Source organism: Thermobia domestica, chromosome 10 (genome assembly GCF_964235325.1).
Source record: "Thermobia domestica chromosome 10, izTheDome1.hap1.1, whole genome shotgun sequence".
Lineage (NCBI taxonomy): Eukaryota > Metazoa > Arthropoda > Insecta > Zygentoma > Lepismatidae > Thermobia > Thermobia domestica.
The window spans coordinates 19,673,667-19,695,074 of record NC_137463.1 but is presented as its reverse complement, the minus strand read 5'-3'; the positions used below and the strand labels follow the sequence as shown (position 1 = coordinate 19,695,074).

At 37.2% G+C, this 21,408-nt stretch overlaps 1 protein-coding gene across 3 annotated transcripts in view; it reads right to left on the bottom strand.

Annotated features, from left to right (window-relative positions):
- LOC145662350 (ataxin-3-like) overlaps positions 1–21,408 on the bottom strand; it is a 41,879-nt gene that overhangs the window by 16,332 nt on the left and 4,139 nt on the right. For all 3 annotated transcript variants that reach the window (XM_081727855.1, XM_081727856.1, XM_081727857.1), the window contains exons 2-4: positions 10,946–11,110; positions 4,623–4,759; positions 894–1,048 (exon numbers count right to left, since the gene is read on the bottom strand). In XM_081727855.1, coding sequence (XP_081583981.1) covers positions 894–1,048; positions 4,623–4,759; positions 10,946–11,110 — 457 coding nt within the window. The remainder of the gene's footprint in view (positions 1–893; positions 1,049–4,622; positions 4,760–10,945; positions 11,111–21,408) is intronic.

The window sequence follows — 21,408 nt, the reverse complement described above, 5'->3', positions numbered from 1 at the left end:
AAAAGCTCTTATACTTTTTCGACCGAGTGCCCCAGCGGGAATCGAATCCGGAACCTCCCACACAAAAGGCGAGAGCGTTAGCGACTACGCGGGGCCACCACGTATAAAAAAATATATATACAATATAGTATATTTGGTTAATGCACTAACAATTAATCAAACATATTTATATCCTTTTGGAATCTCATCCTTGTAATATTTTACGATGAATATTATTACGTCTCCCAACCGATGGCTGTTCAATTTCCTATATGTATAAAACACTTAAGGGTTGAATTTGATCATTAATTGGCAACAGTGTTTAATTTAGCAACGATGTACATATAGAATTTGAACATCCCCATCGGCTGGAAGACATAATAATATTCATCGTACAAGATTACAAAGATGAAATTTTAAAAAATCCCAAAGAGTTCGTTACGTGACACTAAGTGAAGACTACTGTACAAGAATTTCTAACCCTGAAGATAAGTGTCCATGGGAAGTGCTGCTTGAAATATCGGCTATAAAACACATGGAAGGGTCATTATTTACACGAGTTAATAATTATTGTATTTGCTGTTATTTCGAATGCAATTGCAATGTGTATATTAATTTCGAACATAACTTCAGTGCACGTGTTATACAGTGTATGACTTAATTGGCAATAGCATGGAAAACATTTAATTTTTGCTAGTTCGAAAAGAAAAAACGCACGTACATTTTGAAACTCTGATTCTCATTTCAAATTTCACTCTAAATTCTGAATTTCTGAATATCTTGAAAATGTGTATATATGTTTGTTCAATTCATAAATACTCTTAATGAATATTCAATTCTTATGACTAACTCCACTATGCTAAGCAATACCAATTTATGAAAAGTTTTACATTATTTAATAATGTAGCCCTTACCTTCTTGTTGTAATTGTGCTAAAAACATGGCTAAATAGGTATCCGATATTAATTCAGGACCCGTTAAAAGAGAATTTAAATTGAACCATTGATATCCTAATTTTCGTACAGTAAACCAATGATCCCTGTAGTTGCATATATAAGCTTGCATTTCCCTGAAAAGAAACATAAAAGGTTATTCCCCAAATTGAGAGTTGATTCCATACTTGTAAAACAATAAGTATTTCCTTCTATACACATCCCTCGTTTTAACGGACTAAAAGGGGACAATAGCGGTCCGAAGTTGCAGGTTGTCCGTAACCTCCGGGCAATAACGGTCTGATGTTGCCGGTTGTTCGCAGGCTCCGGGTAATAGCAGTCCGATGTTTCTGGTTGTCCATAAACTCTGGGCAAAAACGGTCCGATGTTGCCGGTTGTCCGCAAGCTCCGGGCAATACCGGTCCGATGTTGACAGTTGTCCATAAACTCTGGGCAAAAACGGTCCGATGTTGCCGGTTGTCCGCAAGCTCCGGGCAATACCGGTCCGTTGTTGCCGGTTATCCGTAAACTACGGATAACAGCGGTGCGATGTTGCCAGTTGTCCTAAGCTCCGACACTAACTCTGCAGCGGTCATATAGAATTTGTAACAACAGTGGTTAATATTCACAATTACGTCACATTACGAAAGAAAGAGGAATAACACAACATTGTACTTTTAATTAGGCACACTATCCAATTTGACACTGTAAAATAGCTTGTACACTGTACTATTATACAGTAAATTCAAGGTTTTTATAGTGGAGCCAGCAAGAGAGTCTCTGACAGCTCGCAGTGACGTTGCCACTACTCACGTGTCAAGTTTTTTTTCGGTGCATCTATAGTGGTAATTTAATGGTGTAAGACAGAGTGCCCAAGGTTGGTAACACTAATAACAAAGTAGGGACTGCATTGTCCTCCCGAATGTGGTAAGAAACGCCAGAGACCATCTGTTGTTGGCCCTGCTATAGTTAATTTCGACTTTCAAACTGAATCTGCTGTTCCAGATATTTTTTTGTTGTTTTGTTTTCGTTGCTTCCGAATTCCGTTAAACTGAGGGATGAGCGTATTCAGTAGTACTAACTCTATGGCTTACACAACCCCAAATTTCATTAACGCACAAATAACAACTTGGACACTAGACTATTTTGTGAAAATCAAATCAATCTATGTCAAAATCCTAATCATTCATACATTAGTGTGACCACGAGGATCATCAGTACCAGAATTAAGGAATACTTAAAAGATTCTAAGGATCAGCATTCGGCTGTTTCTAGTTTCTCAAATCATTTACGGACGTCCAATCACACTATTAACGATACAAAGATTATCCACCGAACTTCAACAGAAAAGAAGTGGATGAATCCTATTACATTAGAACAAAAATAAATAAATAAATAAATATACAGGACGGGAATGGGGAAATTTCATAACAAGAAATTGCATAATTTATACTGTTCACCTAACAGTATTAGGATAATCAAGTCTGGGAGGCTCAGGTAGGCATGTTAGGTAGCCAATGAAAGAAAGTGCGACGTTTTCAAGATTTTAACTGGAAATCCACTGGCAAAATACTATTAGAAAGACCTACGTACAGATGGGAGGACAACATTAATACAGATCTCGCACAATAGGAATGCAAAGTAGAAACTGGATCATCAGGGTATCGTGCAGCTGCAGGAACGTTAGCAAAAGGTGTTGGATGCTGATCGAGATTACTTCAAAACTTAAAGGTACGTACTGTCCACTATATTGTTCTTTGTTTATCACTGCTCAAGAACAGCAAGAACTTTTTTGTTTATCTTGTACATTATCGAGTTCATTTTAGCATCCGTGAATTTTTTTCCTCCTCCGCTTCAATGAAGAGAAACAATTGTTAGGAATATTGGAAGGGCTTTATTAGGGTAATCAGGGGTAATCATTATCTCTCTATTAGGATATTAGGTATTAGGGTAATCACTTGGGGTATTACAGTAATCACTAGCTATTATTAGGGTAATCAAAACGCTAAAAGTATCTGTGACTTAACTGGTACTAACTTATGGAATGAGCCTCTATTATATTGTTCACAAATAACAATTATATTTACTTAAGTCTAGTAATATTTCTCCTCATGAAAACGTTTGTGTAACGCATAAAATCTCTGCTCAAAAAGTTTCATAAGGGCTGAAATAGAACTAGTGAAGAAGTTTTCCTCAAGTTTACTGGATCTTAACTTATTACTGACGAGAAAGACCTATAAACACCAAATAAAAATGCTCATCCAAAACAACCAAACACATTCAAAATACATAAATTCTGCGAACAATTTCGAGAACGGAATGCCTCATCTCTTCCTCAACGCATTCAAAGAATACTTGTTGTTACATAAAGACGTGTATGAAATTCTCTAGTTTTCCATCGTAAATAAATACAAGATCGTCAGGTCTTTTCCGATATTTTAACGTACAAGAATTTTTATTTATTGTTAATATATATGCATCCTATTGTATCAATTAGCAAAGATCTATAAAGATACATATTATTAAAACTAAGCTAAAAATAAATACTTCAATTCAATAAACCATTGTAATTCTGTTCCATTTCTCACATATAGTATTACAAAATATAAATTTAAAAGTACTCACTTTTGCTCATCCAAATTTTTAGATGTTCAAATAAATAAATAAATAAATAAATAAATTTCCGATTTTCGTTGACAAATGTCAGCATTTTGGTAGATATAGGAAGTATGGAAATTAAATGTTTACACTCATCTCTTGCTGCTTCACGGAATACACATCTTAACTGCTTCTTCTTCCTCACTAATTGGTGACGGTGATGAAAGTGTTAATGATCTTATTCCAATTTCTGGGCACAGTGCCCATGTCCAAATTTAATTTTGTTTCCCCGTTTGAATAATTAAAAGAAAAAAAAGAAAATCGTATGCCTGTCTTGCTATGAATGATGAATATTTTTTGACCTGTAGAAGAAAATTCTGCAACACACTTTTTGTGGTGAGTAGTAGCCTTTTTGCTCTTTCTCATTGAATATCCTCACCGCTCGCAACATTGTGATATTTTTTGACCTATTTCCCTTTATTGTTGTTATTCTTTGAGACATTTAGATATTTTTGAAAGGTCTGATGTTGGGGCATCGTTGTATTTACCATCATAAATACATTCTCCCGGTCTAGTGTGTTCCTCTTTGTCATACCTATATCAGTGTCTTGGTATGTGCACGAAATGTCATAGATACATACTAACTTGAACAGATTGACGAAGAAACTTGACAATCTGTTAAGCTCTTCTCGGTGTTCTTTGGAGGCATAAATGCTGTATTCAAATTATGTGTCCTGAAAACTTTTCGTAATTTGTTGAAACCAAATGAAATAAAGGTATGCCTAATCATTTCTTAGCATCCTCGTTTGTTTTAATAGTGTCCGTTTAGAGCGATATCAGAGAATGTTTAATTCAGGGCTCAAAATTTTAAGTCTATATCCAGTAGCCTAATCAAGAATTTGATCGTCAGAAAAATACAATCAAACCCATCGTCAAACTAAAATATCTGCTCGCTAATGACAACCTTGGGACTGAAAATTTTACGCCATGTAAAGGACTGTTAAAGGACTATGATATGTATCTGATGTAATGGATTAAAAAAAAAAAAAAAAAATCACATACATAAAATCTGTACGTCTAGTTAAAACTTCCATCTCCTGGCAACAAACTTACGCTGGGTGCTCCTGTGCAGCAAGAGCCCTAGGTTCCGAGCTATTATAAGGAACAAGTTCAAGTCCCCATACTTCTAATGCACTGCTAATCACTTGTACAGAAAAGTAACCACTGTCATCCATATTTCCAGAAGGTTGCTGAAAAAAAAAAAAAAAAAAAAAAAGCAATTTAAAATCAAATACTAAAAGATATGATTGGAACATCGTGTAGATAAAACAATATGAAACATGTTATACTCTGATCAAAATTAGAAACGAAATGAGAATTCAAAACCACGTGGAAATTTGTGTTGGAAAGGGAAGCTACGTGATACGGTTGTTAAGGTCACCGAGAGAGTGGGAAATCATAAACATCGTGGTGGTAGAAGTTACAAGAGGAGGATTTCTGTAGAAAGGGACAGCAACATTACAATATTGCTGCCTTGAAAAACATGTTCAGAAGTGTTTATCAACCGATGTGGAGAGAGTACAGCGGACGCCTCAGCGGAATACTCACGGCGTGGCAACAAGGAAGTACGTGCTCCTCCAAATACGAGGAACGTTCAATTTATAACCAGAATTCCTTTCTTTCTTTTTTTCTTTTAGGTGTTGCTGTGCACAGCGTGGCGTCTGTGTTCCATCCTGTGATAAGATAGTCCTCATACTCTTCTGCGACAACAGAAAGTTGAGGAGATAGTCTCAGAGGCCGGCGATACTATCTATAGCAACAAGCTTGGAAGTGTGGAGCTGGCGGTCCAGTAGAGTAGCGCTGCATCATCAAGTTCCTGCTGAAGGAAGGCGTGAAACCTGCTGAAATCTTCAGTGGCAAAGAAACTCATCTCAGTCGCAAGTGTATGAGTGGTGTTCAAAATTCAGGGTAGGAAGACAATCCGTTCTCAATAGCCCGTACTGCATCACGAGTTACTACAGTCGTCGGGTGGAGCAGCTTATTCTGAGTAATCGACGCATCAGTGTGAGAGATTTGAGTACGAAAACAAAGATCACCGTGGGAAGTATGGAAATGATCATCCACGAACACCTGCAGTTCCAGAAAATCACAGCCAGATGGGTCCCAAAAATGCTAACATTCGACCAGCAGCAGTGTCGGGAAAACTCTTATCTCAGCATCTGCAACTATTTCAGAGAGAAGGCAAGAGCTTCCTTGCAAAGATAATCACCTGGAATGAGAGCTGGGTGCATCATTACATTCCAGGGACAAAGTGTTTCAGCATGGAGTGAAGGCATCCAGACTCGCCGCCGCAGAAAAAAAAAATCGATTCGCAAGCATCCGTTAGCAAAGTTATGCTGAGACAAATATGAGGTGATACGCTCTGATTTCCTGGCACGGGGGGGCTACAATTAATGTGGCGTACTACAGAAATCTCCTCCGGACCAAAGTCAAAGGGACGTTGAGAAGAAAAGGCCACAGACTGTGAAGGATGGCGTCATCATCCTGCATGACAACGCAGGTTTTCATACGGCTACGACAATGGTCACAGTTATCACCAAACTTGTTGTAGAAGATCCTAGACAATCCCCGTATAGCCCCGATCTGTCGCCTTGCGTCTTCCATCGTTTTGGTCCCCTCAAGAAGCACTTGGGAAGGCAAAAAAATTTACACCGACGACGAAGTCAAAATGTGTGTGCTAAAATGGCTGAAAGATTGTCCCAAAGAATTACAGGGTGTCCGAGAAGTCCTTCCCTGATTACAGAAATTGATAACTCAGGCTAGAAATAAGATAGAAATATGAAACTGGTGTTGAATTGTTTATAAACTATAAAAGTTTTTGTCTGTGTTAGGTTTGTTCTGTTTTACCAAGTCTCAATTTTTTTTGTTTTAGGTTTGTAGTACGTAAGTAAGAAGCCCAAGAAGCCATGCCAACCAACCAGGAGAAGGCACAGTGTGTCCTGTGGTACCATGAGACACGATCACCAACCACGGTGCAGAGACAGTTCCAGACAACATTTGGGAGGACTCCACCTGATGTCAAGAGCATTAAAGCCTGGTATGAGAAGTTCAAGAATACAGGGTCGGTTGCTGACCTTCCGAGGTCTGGTCAACCAAGAACCTCAGCAGACACGGTGGAGGCTGTGCGGCAGTCTTTTCTGAGAAGTCCTAAGAAATCGGTGCGCAGGGCCTCACGTGAATTACAGATGCCAAAAAGCTCTATCCATGACATTTTACACAAACGTTTATTGTTTCGTGCTTACAAAGTGCAACTCGTTCAGGCCTTGTTGCCCGACGACGGTACACGTCGATATGACTTTGCGGTCGAAATGCTATCACGTATTGAGGACGATAATGGTTATCACAGAAGAATTGCCTTTTCCGACGAAGCGACATTCTTTGTAGACTTCTTTTTATGGGGTTATGTCAAGGATGAGGTCTACCGAACACGTGTACCAGACCTTGAAACCCTGCAGCAACGAATAACCACAGTCGTTGCATCGATCCCTCCAGTGATGTTGGCTAATGTGTGGATGGAAATTGAATATCGCCTAGATGTGCTACGTGCTACCAAGGGGGCTCATGTGGAAGTGTACTGATGTGACCAAAACTTTTATAGTTTGTAAACAATTCAACACCAGTTTCATATTTCTATCTTATTTCTAGCCTGAGTTATCAATTTCTGTAATCAGGGAAGGACTTCTCGGACACCCTGTATATGTCGCAGGAATACGGGCACTCCCACACCGATGGAACAAGTGTGTGCGTGTACATGGGGAGTATCCAGAAGAAGAACAATAACTGATTCGCATGTTGTCTCCTCTGTGTAACAGAAAAAAAAAATCCAGTTATAACTTGAACGTCCCTCGTATCAATTCGTTTCTTATTTTGATCCGAGTATAAATGCAATTTTCCATCATGAACGAATTGTTGCAGCTTACATAATCCGTTTCTCATAATAAAATAATAAACAAGTTTTATTAAATAAGTCGGGAACGTATTTAAAGCATCTGGTAAATTAATAAAAGTGTAGATACTTACGAAAAAAAGCATGTTGATTCATTGAGATGCAATACTGTTTTGGTGAGCACCATAACCTTCCTCCGTTGGCAAAACTTCGTGCTAAATCAGCCGAGACCGGAGTACTCTTGTAATCCAGCTCTCTTGGAGAAGAAATAGTGTGGAGGGGAAAGGCCTATACTGTAAGGGATGTTCTACCCTGATGGTATGTAAACCCGACAATTGCATCGTTCGTGGTTCGTATCCTACATTAATAGCAGTACATCCATCGTAACCTTGGTTGTATTTGAGTTCAGCGTCCCTTTCAGCAGCGAGGTTATATCGGACGTACACCTACTGCTTAAGAGACATAATAGGTGCAAATTAAAATACCTCTAATTTTACATTAATTATGTGATATCTTTAAATAGATAAAAGATAATCGAAAAATGGAACAAGAGTTAGCTAGACAATATTATTTTGCATGAGGTACTGTTATCACGAGTCACCTAGTAGCTTTCCGTTCACAGCCATTTAGAAACGCCAAAATAAATGCCGATTTTCTAAATGGCTGGAAACCGAAAACAAATAAGTGAGTCGTGATAACGGTATCTCATGTAAAATAATATTGTCTGGCAAGCTCTTGTTCCACTTTTCGACTATCTTTTATCTATTTGAAGATATCCCATAATTACTCTAAAATTAGTGGTATTATAATTTCGCCGTAATGGAGCCTCTTAACATGGGATACAAACATCATGAGTTCCCACAGAGAACCGAACCCTGGTCTCCCACGCAAGTACGTTAACCATTCCGCAATCTTCAGATTACATAATGACGCTAAACACAAAAACGCAATTAGTGCTAAAATGTTTCTGATATTCCAAATTCGCATAATACTATCTTCATTTCAGGTACACTGACTTGCTGAATACGTAAACAAACTGTATACCTAAGATCAAACTGAGTATGTTGTTTCTTCTTTCAATTACACTAACTGAAATTAGGAGCAACGGTGTATTAGTGGTACAGCTCTCAACTTTGGTGCATGGCGTTTCTGGTTCGATCCCAGCTCCGGCCAAGTGGGCTTTCTGTGTACAAACACTGTGAAGTTTTCCCACTTTCTTCATTCCACCGTTCTTATCAGCACAGACTCCATTAGTCTAGCAGTACAATCGTGCGACGTTTGAAAAAATGAAATGAAATCTTTGAGTTTTACGTCCCACGGTTATGCCGGTTAGGCTAAAGGAGACGGTGATGATGAATAATGAATGAAATGGTGGAATGAAGAAAGTGCGAGAAAACGGGAGAACCCCGAGAAAACTCACGCACACGGTGTTTGTCCACCACAAAGTTCACTTGGCGGGAGCTGGGATCGAACCCGGGACCCCAAGCACCAGAGGTGAACGCTCTACCAATGAGCCACCGTGGCCCCTTGCGACGTTTGAGAAACAAACTAACTGCGAATTACCTCACTTTAGTTGAGAATGTGAAAAAGGTGATCTTCCACAAAGTCTATGCTCTACTCTCCCCCCCCCCTCCCCCTCGTCCTTTCAACTACACTAACAATTATTTTGGATGAGTTCAGAATATACAGAAATATCTGAGAAAATAAATAAAAATCATATGATTTTACATTATTAACACAACCACCAGAGATTCGTGAAAATAGACACCAGGTATCAATGCTGTCAGATCCAAATGTGAACATGCAAAGTTTTGGGATTCTATAATCAACAATTTCATCCACAAATAACTCTTATTAACAGAACAATTAAAACTCTTTGTGCATTTTTTTTTTAATTACAATAGTAATACTCTACAATGGTAAAAATTATCCACAAAATTCAACATTTAATAATCATTATGAATGCTGGACTTACTAATCTCTGTATGTCCACATCTAAATCTGGCAATGTTAATACATCATACGTATTTTCAGGAATCTGTGGTTGTTGTGTTAATAGTGCAAATATTTTATAATTTTTACTAATTTTTTCGGAGTAATTTCTGTACATTCTCAATTCATGCAGGGTAATTTCATTCAGTATACACTGAAAGGAGAAAACAGCACACACATTGTAGAAGACTTACCATTTTTAGCTCAAGTTGAGGTGATATGAATTAATATAACCGAAGAAACAGCATACTCAACTTGATATCAAGTGAACAACTTGCTTGCACATTCAAAAGCTAATGTCCTTAAAGTGCAGTTGGAATAAAGATACAGACATAAGAATTTAATATGTAAGCAGCATTTAGTAGAAGTTTTGCAAACTAAGGAAGGTTATGTTCACTGAAACTACACTACATATTACTACAAGAAAATTACTGTTGATACTTTTTCGTAATTGGAGAACAATGTACTTTTGGGTGCAGGGAAGTTATTCTTTAAAGTAGAAAAGTAGGCTCACATTGTTAAAAATATATTTTCTTTTTTCTTTCACTCTTTCTATGCTGCTAAATTCGCCCGGTATAGGAATCGGTGTGATATAAAATCGGTTGTTTCTTCGATTTATCATATTAAACTAATTTTCTTGTATCACTAAGCAAATAAGACAGCCTTCAAAAGAATGCATACGACTCTTTTTTTCTGACTAGAGAAACATGAAGGTATGATATATTATAAGAATGTGAACCAAAATTAAGTGTATTTGAATTTAAACTTACTTTCAGCCGTGTAATGGAACAGAAATGATACACAGTCACAAGCTATAATGTCTATCTTGTCAATTATTGTTTTTAAACACTAAACTTACGTGCTCCATACTGTCTTTCATGACGTGTGTTCTAAGTAAAATGGGGGAAGAGGGTTGTTGGTATTTGTTATTTACAAAACAGGATAGGATAGGATTTTAGATTTCTGGGCTTTCGGCATCTAAGGCCATTTAGCCCTTCACGTTTTTGAGTGATGACGTCCATCGGCGAGCACACAATCCGGGGAAAGGGAAGGAAGGAAGCGGCCTGGGATCTATAAGTTAGGTACCACCCCGGCATTTGCCTGATGAGAATGAGGAAAACTCAGGCAAAACCTCATTCAGGGTGACTGGCCAGAAAAAGCGTTTTACACTTTTTCGACCGAGTGGCCCCACCGGGAATCGAACCCGGGACCGCTCGCACCGAAGGCGAGAGTTATTTACAAAACAGTTCGAATACTTGACAAAGTACAAATTCCAGAGATCATACTTTAAAACAGGTACGTTGCTAGAAGGTTGTATTTACTTTTCGTGGGGACATGTCACACAAAGTTGAACCTTATTCTTTATAACCAACCTTATTCCTTTTTTAAGGTTCTTTCTTCTGGACTACAGGTTAATAATAATACACAATGTCACTCTTGATAGTTTAAAGGAAAAAAGCCCGTAGAAAAGAAAATTAAAAGAACTTTATTCACTTACTTCTAAAAATTTCCTATAATCTTCGCTATCAACTCCACACTCTGCCATTCTCTTGCGTTCCTCATCATCCATCTGCTGCGCCAACGTTGCTAACTCGACGGGTGTGAAGTACGCACCTTGAAGCAGCGCATTCAGGCAATGTTGTGCACATAACGAACCTTCTTGCTGAATTAAAAAGATAAAAAGAAATAAGATTTCTTTCTGTAAAACAACATATATTAGGTAGATATACATTGGAGGATGCAAGCAACAATCGATTTACCCAAATATCTAATTTTTAATGTCAGTTAAACCACATCGAATTTCAAATAACTTAGATAAGTCAAAAATTATCCGTAATATAGGTGTAATTTTTCTTATAGTTCATACTGACTTCTGTCCTCGTTTGTTTTATTGTTATGCTGTTGTGGTCATGCTATGATTCTAATTCCTCTATTTGTCTGCCTTTTCTTGTAGATAGATCATGGCCGCTAAATTAGAAGTTTGCACCAAAGAAGAACAACTAGTAGTGATCCGGTTTTTGTGGTCGGAAAGTGTCTCAGGGGCCGCAATCATCAAAGACTTGGCACAATACGGGAACAGTGTCTTGCCGCAACGGAAAGTCCACGAATGGATTGAACAATTCAAAAATGGTCGCACAAGTATTACACACGAGCAAGAAGCCGGACAACCATCTACGGCCACAAATGATAACAACATTGAGCGTGCATGTGGCATGGCTCTGTGAGACAGACGAGTGACTATTGATGAAGTGGCACATCGTCTGGAAATTAAGTCATGGTTCCTGATACACCTTTCGAATACAAAAACCGGGTGATTACTCGTTGTTCCTCTTTGCTGCAAACTTCTAATAGAGCGGCCATAGTCTATCTGCAATAAAAGGAAGACAAATGAAGAAATTAGGATCAAACTTTCATAGCATGACCACAACAGTATAACAATAAAATAAACGGACAGAGGTCAGTGTGAACAATGTCAGAAAAGTTATAGCTACATTACGGATAATTTTTGACTTACCCTCGTATATATGTGAACAAAACAAACATTTATTATAACTAATTTGTGTTACAGTTTCAGCAACATATCACTGCCTTCATCAGACATGAAGAAAGTACAAGTGAAATATTTTATTGGTTGTCGGAAGTTACCTCTTCTCATTTTCTGACATTTGAAAGTTGTGACTTACAATTGTAGTTTCATAATGTGTCTAATCAAGGCAATGATATATTGGCCATACTGTAATACAGATTACTATTAACGAAAGTTTTATTTCGTCAGACTATATTTTGATGTCATTCTCCAAATAAGAGAGACTTTATGTAACTCGTAAATAATAAACCACTCCACTCGAAAAAAAAAGTTCTTTTTTTCTGTATTCTGCAGGATTATATATTGTGTATTCCAACTCTTATCATAATTATTTTAAAATTTGAAGGTAGTACAAATATTACCGCTCAAATGTCAACTTCATGTTGTGTGACCAATTACACTTTTATGCATAACATGTAAAGTCTCCTGACTATGGCACCGTGTGACTACTATGTAGCTTAATTTGCATAAAACGAAAATAACAAAGAATTGAATTCGTACAATTTCATTCGAAAAAATAAAAATTCTTGCCAATTGCACATTACCAAATTTTATATCAACTCCACGGGGAAAATTATTTTCTTAAATAATTCTACGGATTTTAAGCGCCGTATTACTTCATGACATGGGAAGAAATCTGATACCATGTTTAGTTCAAACAATAAGTATTGCCGAAGATGGTGTGCGGCGTTGGAACATAATTTCTATAGAAAGGACAAAAATTAGGTAAGTTATATTTTGAAACCATCGATTCCATGAATGCCTGAAAATTTATAATTATTAGTTCATAGTTTTTATTTGTTTATTAAGACGTCAAACATGTGTTGCGTACGATGTACGCATAAAGCGTGTTTTAATATTTTCAAAACGGTTGATTCTGTCCTTCAATAAACATAAAAGCGTCCACTCGTGGAGTTTTGCTGTTTCATTATATCCACGGATTTGATGGCTACACATGCAGTTGGCAAAATGCTAAGATCTTACAATCTTGTGGTTGGTGAGTATGGTTCTAGGTTCGAGTCCCTAGCAGCAATACTACCAGTATCCAGCAAGCATTATCGCAGTAAGGGAGCTAATTGAATTTAAGAAGTAACAAAAGTACGGCACGAAGAAAACGAGAATATATGGTTGTAGGACTTAATGTGCTGGCCGCATGACACTTGCAGGACGACCACCTCATGGAGTGTCTTTTAATTCCACTTGTATATTCATTTGCTTTATGATATTATATGTGCATAGTAAATCATCTTATATCTGCACTTCAGACAAGGAGGTTTTTCACCTAAAAATAATCATTCTGTGTACATTAATTTACAAGTACGGCAACTCCTTTATTCATAATACTTCATATTAAAATAAAATCATATTTTGTAATTTATACTAGGTGCTTTTTTGTTTTTAGGTGCCGCGGTGGCTCAGTGGTAGAGCATTTACATCTAGTGCATGGCGCTCCTGGTTCGATCCCAACTCGCGCCAAGTGAGCTTTGTGATGGGCAAACACCGTGTGCATGGGATTTTTCGGCGTTTTCCCGTTTCCGTACGGGACGTAAAACTCAAAGATTTCATTTCATTTTACATGAGCTCCCGCCGGGATTCGAACCCGTGTCTCCCACGCCAAAGGCACGTACGCTAACCGCTTAGCCACGAAGAAGCTCACTGACGAAATAAAAAGTAAAATATGAACGTTACAAGCTGAAATAATATAAGTCATGAACAGGAAAAAGCAACGTATTAACTCTGAATTGACACACTTGCTTGTAAAACAAAATTTGACACCAAATGTACGACAAAGACTTCTTTTCAACGAAGCTCTGCTTGCACAAATAGTAACAACAATGTAGGAAGAAAGCATCCGTGCAAAACGCAAATCTCATTAGGTCATTACATATCACGAAGAACTGTTAAAAATATCGATGCATAAAGTATACTTAAAAGATATTTTTAGTTACAAAGTTCTGAAAAGGGACACAAAAGATGCGAGATATGAGTCACTGCCGAACGCGATATCAACATATTTCTAGAAAAAGATGAATGTACTATGCTCTATCCCGGGAAAAAAGACACGATAACAAACCAAGGCCAAAAGGTGCAAAAGCTTATTAAACATGTTACAAAATTTGCACAAGCGATTTTATGAAGAGAATGTATACTTTGTAGCTTAGTTAATGACCATTTCTTTCTAGTATTATTTATATATATAATTTCTCTTTTCTATGTATGACAAGCATATATTGTCATGTTTTATTATTATTATTCAAATATGGACGTAATTGTATTGTACTGCCCTTAATGTTGTTAGCTCGTTGGGGCCAATGGAAAGTGAATAGATAAAATAATAAAATAAATAATAAATTTACGCTACATTGTGCAAAGTATGGGATTGTTGATTGAAAGACAACAGAACTGAAAGGTGCCCTTACATTGCTCACGAAAACGTAAATGATCTCTAGATGTAACATTTGCGCTTTTCATTGATTCAAAATATTCATATCAATCGAAATATAATCACTGGATGCAAACTAGAATTTATGTAAATTAAATAAAGAAGAGGTATTCTGTGTTGCTAAGTTTTAGTACATTAAACTGTATCATCAACTGTTATTGTATTAACAGTACTGTAGTAGTTCATATTTTCTTTTATTAACTAGTAGTGATTCATATTATCACATGAAATATCAACTCCGTGTAGCTTACGTCACTTCCGTGGAAATAAAAACAATTTGAGCTAAAAAGTGCTGTACTCAAGTGTTTTGAAAACCAGAAACTAATTGACGTTTAGAGAAGCACGTGGTACGCTGTTGCCACTTAGTGCGCATTGCGGTGAGTCATCAGCTGGAAGTGTCCTGTGATTCTTAACGAAAAGGGAAATCTCTAAATATTGGTTTGTTTATATGGATCAAAGGATGTTTGCCGTCCCAGTTTGTGCATGTTGGGAAGAGAGAGGGGAGCTGTGTGTGTGTGTTTGTGTATGTGACAGAGAAAGAAAGAGAGAGAAAAATAAAATCTTGCTTGTGATTGTAAAGTAGTTTTTTTTTTTTTTTTTCAATTTTCAAAATGCTTATGAGAAAAAAATAAATGAAAAATATAAACAAATTATGAGGATAAAAAAATTATGAAACAGTTCTGAATGTTCGGGTTCAGCTGAAATTTAGGGCTGAGGGGGAGAGGAGATGATATGCATTTGTTAGGTATTTGTCTACAAATATTTACAAATAAATTATCTTGGTTCCACTTTATTATAGGGTTCCTACTGATCTGGAGAAATCTAATTTCCTGACTTTCATGACAGGAATCGGACGATGTTGACATATAAATAAGGAATAAATAACGGTGAATATTTATATAGGAGGACATTTATGATATAGAGACAAATAATAATTAATTGCTCATACGTACACTCCACTTACCTCCCATAAAGATCTGAGCAACGTCCGTCCATACTGTGATTAATAATTTTTGGCTAAGCTGAAATTGGTGTACAATTACTGTTAGAAAAAATATATTTTATAAAATTTCCCTGATTTCCATTCTTTTTCCCTGACCTGCACCATTTTCCCCGAGTTTCTCCTGACTTTCCTGACTAGTAGGAACCCTGGATCGTGAGGTTTCAGTGAAGAGGCTATGTGAGACTGAGATGAGATTTATTGCCGATTGGATCAGAACCTTGCGAGGCAAGTGGCCCATCGAGAATCGAACTTCGAGACCGCATGTATAAAGAAATCGTGGACATTAGCGTCTTGGCTGCGAAGAGATAAGATTCATTTCTAACTTGTTTTGAGTTTAGCGTCCAATTTCATATAGGTATATATTAGGTACTTGAATTAATTCTCGCCGTTGATGACCATAGGGCAGTAGTTGTCTTATTGCAACACAGTGGACTGTGATTGGATATCTATTTGGAAGTGCTATCCTTGGGTTATCAGAGCACTATTTGACCTTCGAGTGAAGTGAAAGGAACATTTGTTTTCAGAGTCTTGAACATGGCGGACTTTGTACATGAAAAACAACATTTGTGGGAAGCGCTACTCTTCTGCTTCCATCTTAAGAAATCTGCTGCAGAAAGTTATCGTTTGCTAGTGGAGGCGTATGGAGAGCATGCTCTATCGGAAACAAAGTGTAGAGAGTGGTTTCGACGAACAATGATTTTGACTTGAGCAACAAAATGGATCTTGGTCAGTCAAAAAAGTTTGAAGATGGAGACTTAGAGGCACTACTGGAAGAATATTCATCCCAGACGTTTAAACAGTTGTCTCAAACTCTAAATGTTGATAAATCAACTGTTAGTAAGCATTTAAATCCATCATAATGATCCAGAAAGTGAACAACTGTGTGCCACATGAATTGACGGAAAGACATATTGCGAAACGTTTAACCATTTGTGAAGTGCTGCTTCAAAGACATAAACGGAAGTCGTTTTTGCATCGTATTGTAACCTACGATGAAAAATGGATTCGTTACGACAATCCCAACCGCAGAAAATCATGGGTGAGGCCCGGAGAACCATCAACGCCAAAACCGGATATTCATGGAAGGAAAATAATACTGTGCTTTTGGTGGGATCAAGTCGGTGTGGTTTATTATGAGGTGCTTCCACCGGGTCAAACGATGAATGCTGATCATTACCGAATGCAATTACTGCATCTGAATCAAGCACTTCAAGAAAAACGACCGAAGTATGACCGGAGACACGACAAAGTGATTCTGCTCCATTACAATGCCAGACGACATGTTGCAAATGTAGTAAAAGAAACTTTAGAGGGATTGCGATGGGATGTTTTACCCCACCCGCTATATTCACCAGACGCCCCACCTTCCGACTACCATTTCTTTCGATCCATTCAGCATGACCTTCCTGATCAACACTTCAGAACTCTTCAAGATATCCAAAATTGGTTCGATGGATGGATTGCCTGATAGGAACAAGCAATTTCCTATCGCGGAATACATTTATTACCCAAAAAGTGGGAAAAGGTTGTAGCTGCCCAGGGACAGTACTTTCAGTAGAAGATATTATTTTGTTCTTGTGGAATGACAATTTATAAGGTATAAAAAAGAGCAGGAATTAATTCAAGCACCCAATATATATTACTTGTGACTTCACAGTTCAACGTAGAATTTGAACATTCTGTCTTTCAGGGAAGCGAACCCTCGGTCTCTCTCACTAAAGACGAAAAAGCGCATCACTAAGTAACTCATAATATACTGAATATACAATGTTTGCAAATGATACTATTGATTTTTCGAGTGAAAAGCTATAAAATTCAGAAATAAGGATGATGCCTGAAGCTAACAGCCTATCCCTTTACAGGGATGAATATACGTAACACGAAGAAATGTATTCAAATCATTACTATAAACCGTAATTACACAAATTTTTGTTTTCAATGTCTATGAAGAAGAAATCATTAATACACTCAGTAAACGTGCTTGTAAGAAACAAGTACTTCTTCGATGGGATAAGCAAACAATTTTTGGTTCCCGCAATAAATTTTCTTTTTCAATTTGTCACTGGAGGAAAAAAAGGTTGTGCTGTCCAAAAATGTTTGTTTTTTTCATTTTATTTCAGTATAGAAAGGTAAGCGTAATTTAAAATTAGATATACTTGAAATGGAATTTACTCCAGTGGATAAACTCCACTCAAGTTATCATCATTATTACTACCGATTTTAGAGTCGCTGCTACTAAGCTCCTCTTCACCAGATGAATCACTGGAACCACCAACACTTATTATCAATTGTTCTACACTTTCTTCAAGCACAATTTCATTTCTCCATGGATCTGGAATAACTTTATACGTGCGGTTAAATGCATCTCTCCAGTTTTCTGGCTTAATTGAGGCTATGGCTTCTTCTGTTAATTTTACAACACACGACATGGTGAAACTTTTGTTTTTACGGCCAACGTACCCCTTAATTTGTGCCCAAATAAGTTCTATGCAATTGAAGTGGGAAAGGAGAAATCTTATACTTTCTGTCCATGTTGAACAGCGATTTAGTCAATGACGTATGAGGGGAACTTGGATTTGTATTTTTGAACGAGTTGCATTAATTCTGCTTTTTTCAAATCGTCTCGAACCTCTAAATTGCATTGAATGAGCTAACGAACAATGTCCTCTTTTCTCGTGGCCATAGTTGGAGCTTTATCGGTATTTTGCATTATCCATTACAATAATGGATGGCGTGTGTAGGTCGGAGAGAAGTGATTCCTGAAACCATTTAAGAAATTTGGTTTGGTTCGGAGAAACTCAAAAGACGCACCGGCATGAAAAAGTGTAATCCTTCCCCCCTTTTCCTAACGGTAATCCATTGTGCCCTGAAGTATGTCGTCGGTTCATCATTTACTTACATTGTAGTTCACATTCACCCAGGTTTCATCAAGCCACACTATATTATCGAAATCACGTTTTAATATTTTCCGAAAAAATCTACATCACTACGCAGAAACGTTTGGCTTTTCCATTAAAAGTCTCCTTCCATTTATTTTCTTATATGAAAACCCCAATTTCTTAATAACAGTATACAAGGATGTTTTGCTTCTTTGAAAAAGTCCGACTTCTTGGACTGACGCATATAACTTCAGAATAGTGGGGTGCTCCTTTGGATGAGAGAAAATATGTCGCCGTATAGCATCTTTTTGGAAAGTATCCAAATTTGTCACACGTTTACTTACTTTTCTCTTCTTGCCTGGAGTTTCTAATTTTGAAGACCCAAATTAATTTTCTTCAGTTTCGAACTTTCCTTTGCCAATTTTCACAATAAGACATTTAGCTATTTATTTTTACAGCAGCAGCAGTCCTGTCAAGCATCTTATTTACAGCGATAATCGGTTATTCACTATCCCTTTCGTGTTTGAAAGAGTCCCGAACTGAGCAAACAATTTCCCTTGATTGTCCTTTAATAAGAACACCTTTTTCCAAAACGTTCTTTCTTTCAGAAGAATGTGTTTCCGGCCGTTTAGCAGGAAGAATGTCCTCTAGTTCACTGCACATTATTTCAAATATGTATTCGTTATGTACCCAAATAAACACAGTAAGAGCTCACATACAAATATAAAGAACTGTATACGAAGATGCACATAAATATAAACAAGTAAACAGGATCTAAAAAACCACTTCCACGCACAAAGAAACGAAAGACTAAAATAGCTTCTTTTCTTCTGAAAACATGTGTTTACTAGCAGCAACATTGGAATGTTAAGGTCTTTTTCCAAGGAAACCCTCCACCCACTGTTGCAAAACTGATGTTTACGATTCACCCTCGCTGAGTGACCGCAATAAAAATGTGACGTAGACTCCCTTCTTCAAAACAAATTTACACGTTCTTTTGAGCTGCGAATTTGTTTCTAGCGTTGTAACGACTTTAAAACACGACTAAAGTGCATGCCAAATAACTTTTTTTTTGATTATCAGTATCATGTGATCTTGTAAAAAAAACACTCAAAGTTGAGTAAACTGAAACTTTACATTCCAAATTGTCCCCTATTTGGAGAATAAACCTCTTCTTTAAGTTGTACGTAGTTCTAAAGGTAGAAAAAGCAATACTCAAGCGAAAATTCAACTTTCTCAACATCAAAAGAACAATATTTTCCAAGTATTATATTAATATTTATTTTATACAGTAACTAGCATCAATTACTCGCTTCGGTGGGTTAAAATGAAAAAAATTAGTAATACGTTCCGTTAGTCAGTCACTTTTAATTATTACTAAAGCGCTCTCTAATGTCGGTCATTTTCGATTATTTTTATATTTCTCTCCCCTCTCCAAGTTGCGGAACTGAATTTGGATTTAAACGGCATCAGAAGTGTCACTATTCATCTCAATGACCAAGAAAACTATGGATTCCACACTAATATCGATCATTTTTATACATCTCCTCCCTCTCTGTCCCCTACGTTGCATCGTCGAAGTGAAATGATAAAAACCATCCCAGGCCCAAACCTCACCTATGTAACAAATTTGATCGAGATCAGTCTTGTGGTTCAAGTGTTATTAAGTTTTATTTATTTTTATAATCTCCCGATCTCCTACGTTGTACCATCAAAGTAAAATGATAAAAACCATCCCAGGCCCCAAACTCATCTATGTTGAAAATTTGATCGAGATCGATCGAGTAGTTCAAGAGTTATTAAGTCACAAACAGTCACTGTAATTTTTATCTATATAGATAATAGGGTGCAAGCTAGTAGTAGTGACCATAGTCACGGATTCGGCTGCACTGGAACTTAGATTGTCGGTGCGGATTCAGCACTAGAGGATAACTAAAGAGCTATCTGAATTAAGTGTGGCAATCTCAGGCCTCAACAGCCAGAAATAATAAAAACCGGAAGTCAATGTGCTGAATGTGCCCCCATTTAATTAGTCACAAACCTTTTCAGAGCACTAATGATAGGGATCGCATTTATTTTACTTTCTACTTATTGCACATAGAATATCCTTTCCTAACAAACCGTTTACTTTGCAAGTATTTAAATAAACATAATAGTTATTAAGAAGAAAAGAAAGACGCAACATATCGACTGTTAATGGCTTTATTTTAAAATCCTTATTCTACTCATGACTTACTTTCTGTTAGGCGTACATGCACGAAAAACGCTGTTTCATAATGCAGAAGGAATCAGCATGGTGAAGTGACGGGAGCGAATGCAGGCATGTAGCATAGAGGGTATACGGGTAGGGCGCCACAGACGTGTGCTGTTCGATGTGACTGCTTTAAAGTATCTTGAAGAAAAATGCGTATAATAATCATACTGCAGTTGATACTACTGGTCCTTTCTGACAGCTCACAGCACGCAAGTGGTGCTCAATGCTATGTTGCCAGCTTTTGCGTCGGGTATTGAAACATGAAACTATTCACTGCAAGTCAGTCTCAGTTTTATAAAATTAAATGACAAAAGAGAACTAAAAAAGAACAGTCTCATTAACCAGTAGGTCCACTACTCAAGTTGGCATTCTACTAAAACAATGTGCATTTGTTTATATTCAAATTGGCAACGTGCGGAAAGGGTGGAAGGTTTACCATTGCAGAGTGAGAGAAATAAGCCACTATAGTTGGCTGAACGTGCTGTTGCCATAGAAACAGTTCTTGTCTGATTGTTATGACTACGTGCAGGAAAGTAACTGTCAGAAAGGAGAAGTTGTATGCAATGAACTGTAAGAGTCTGTATATGCAGTGGTTCTCTTTATAGAGAATTACATCTTATATTAGCTGATGCTGGACCAAACGGACTGTTACTGAGCTCTATACTTGTTAAACTCTATGGTAACCAATTGGTTCCTGTAGTACAGCAAGATCAACGAAATTTTCCATGGTTAGACTTTGCTTTCCACTCAACAAAATCCTGAATTGATAAGATTTTTACACGATAAAAAATCGAA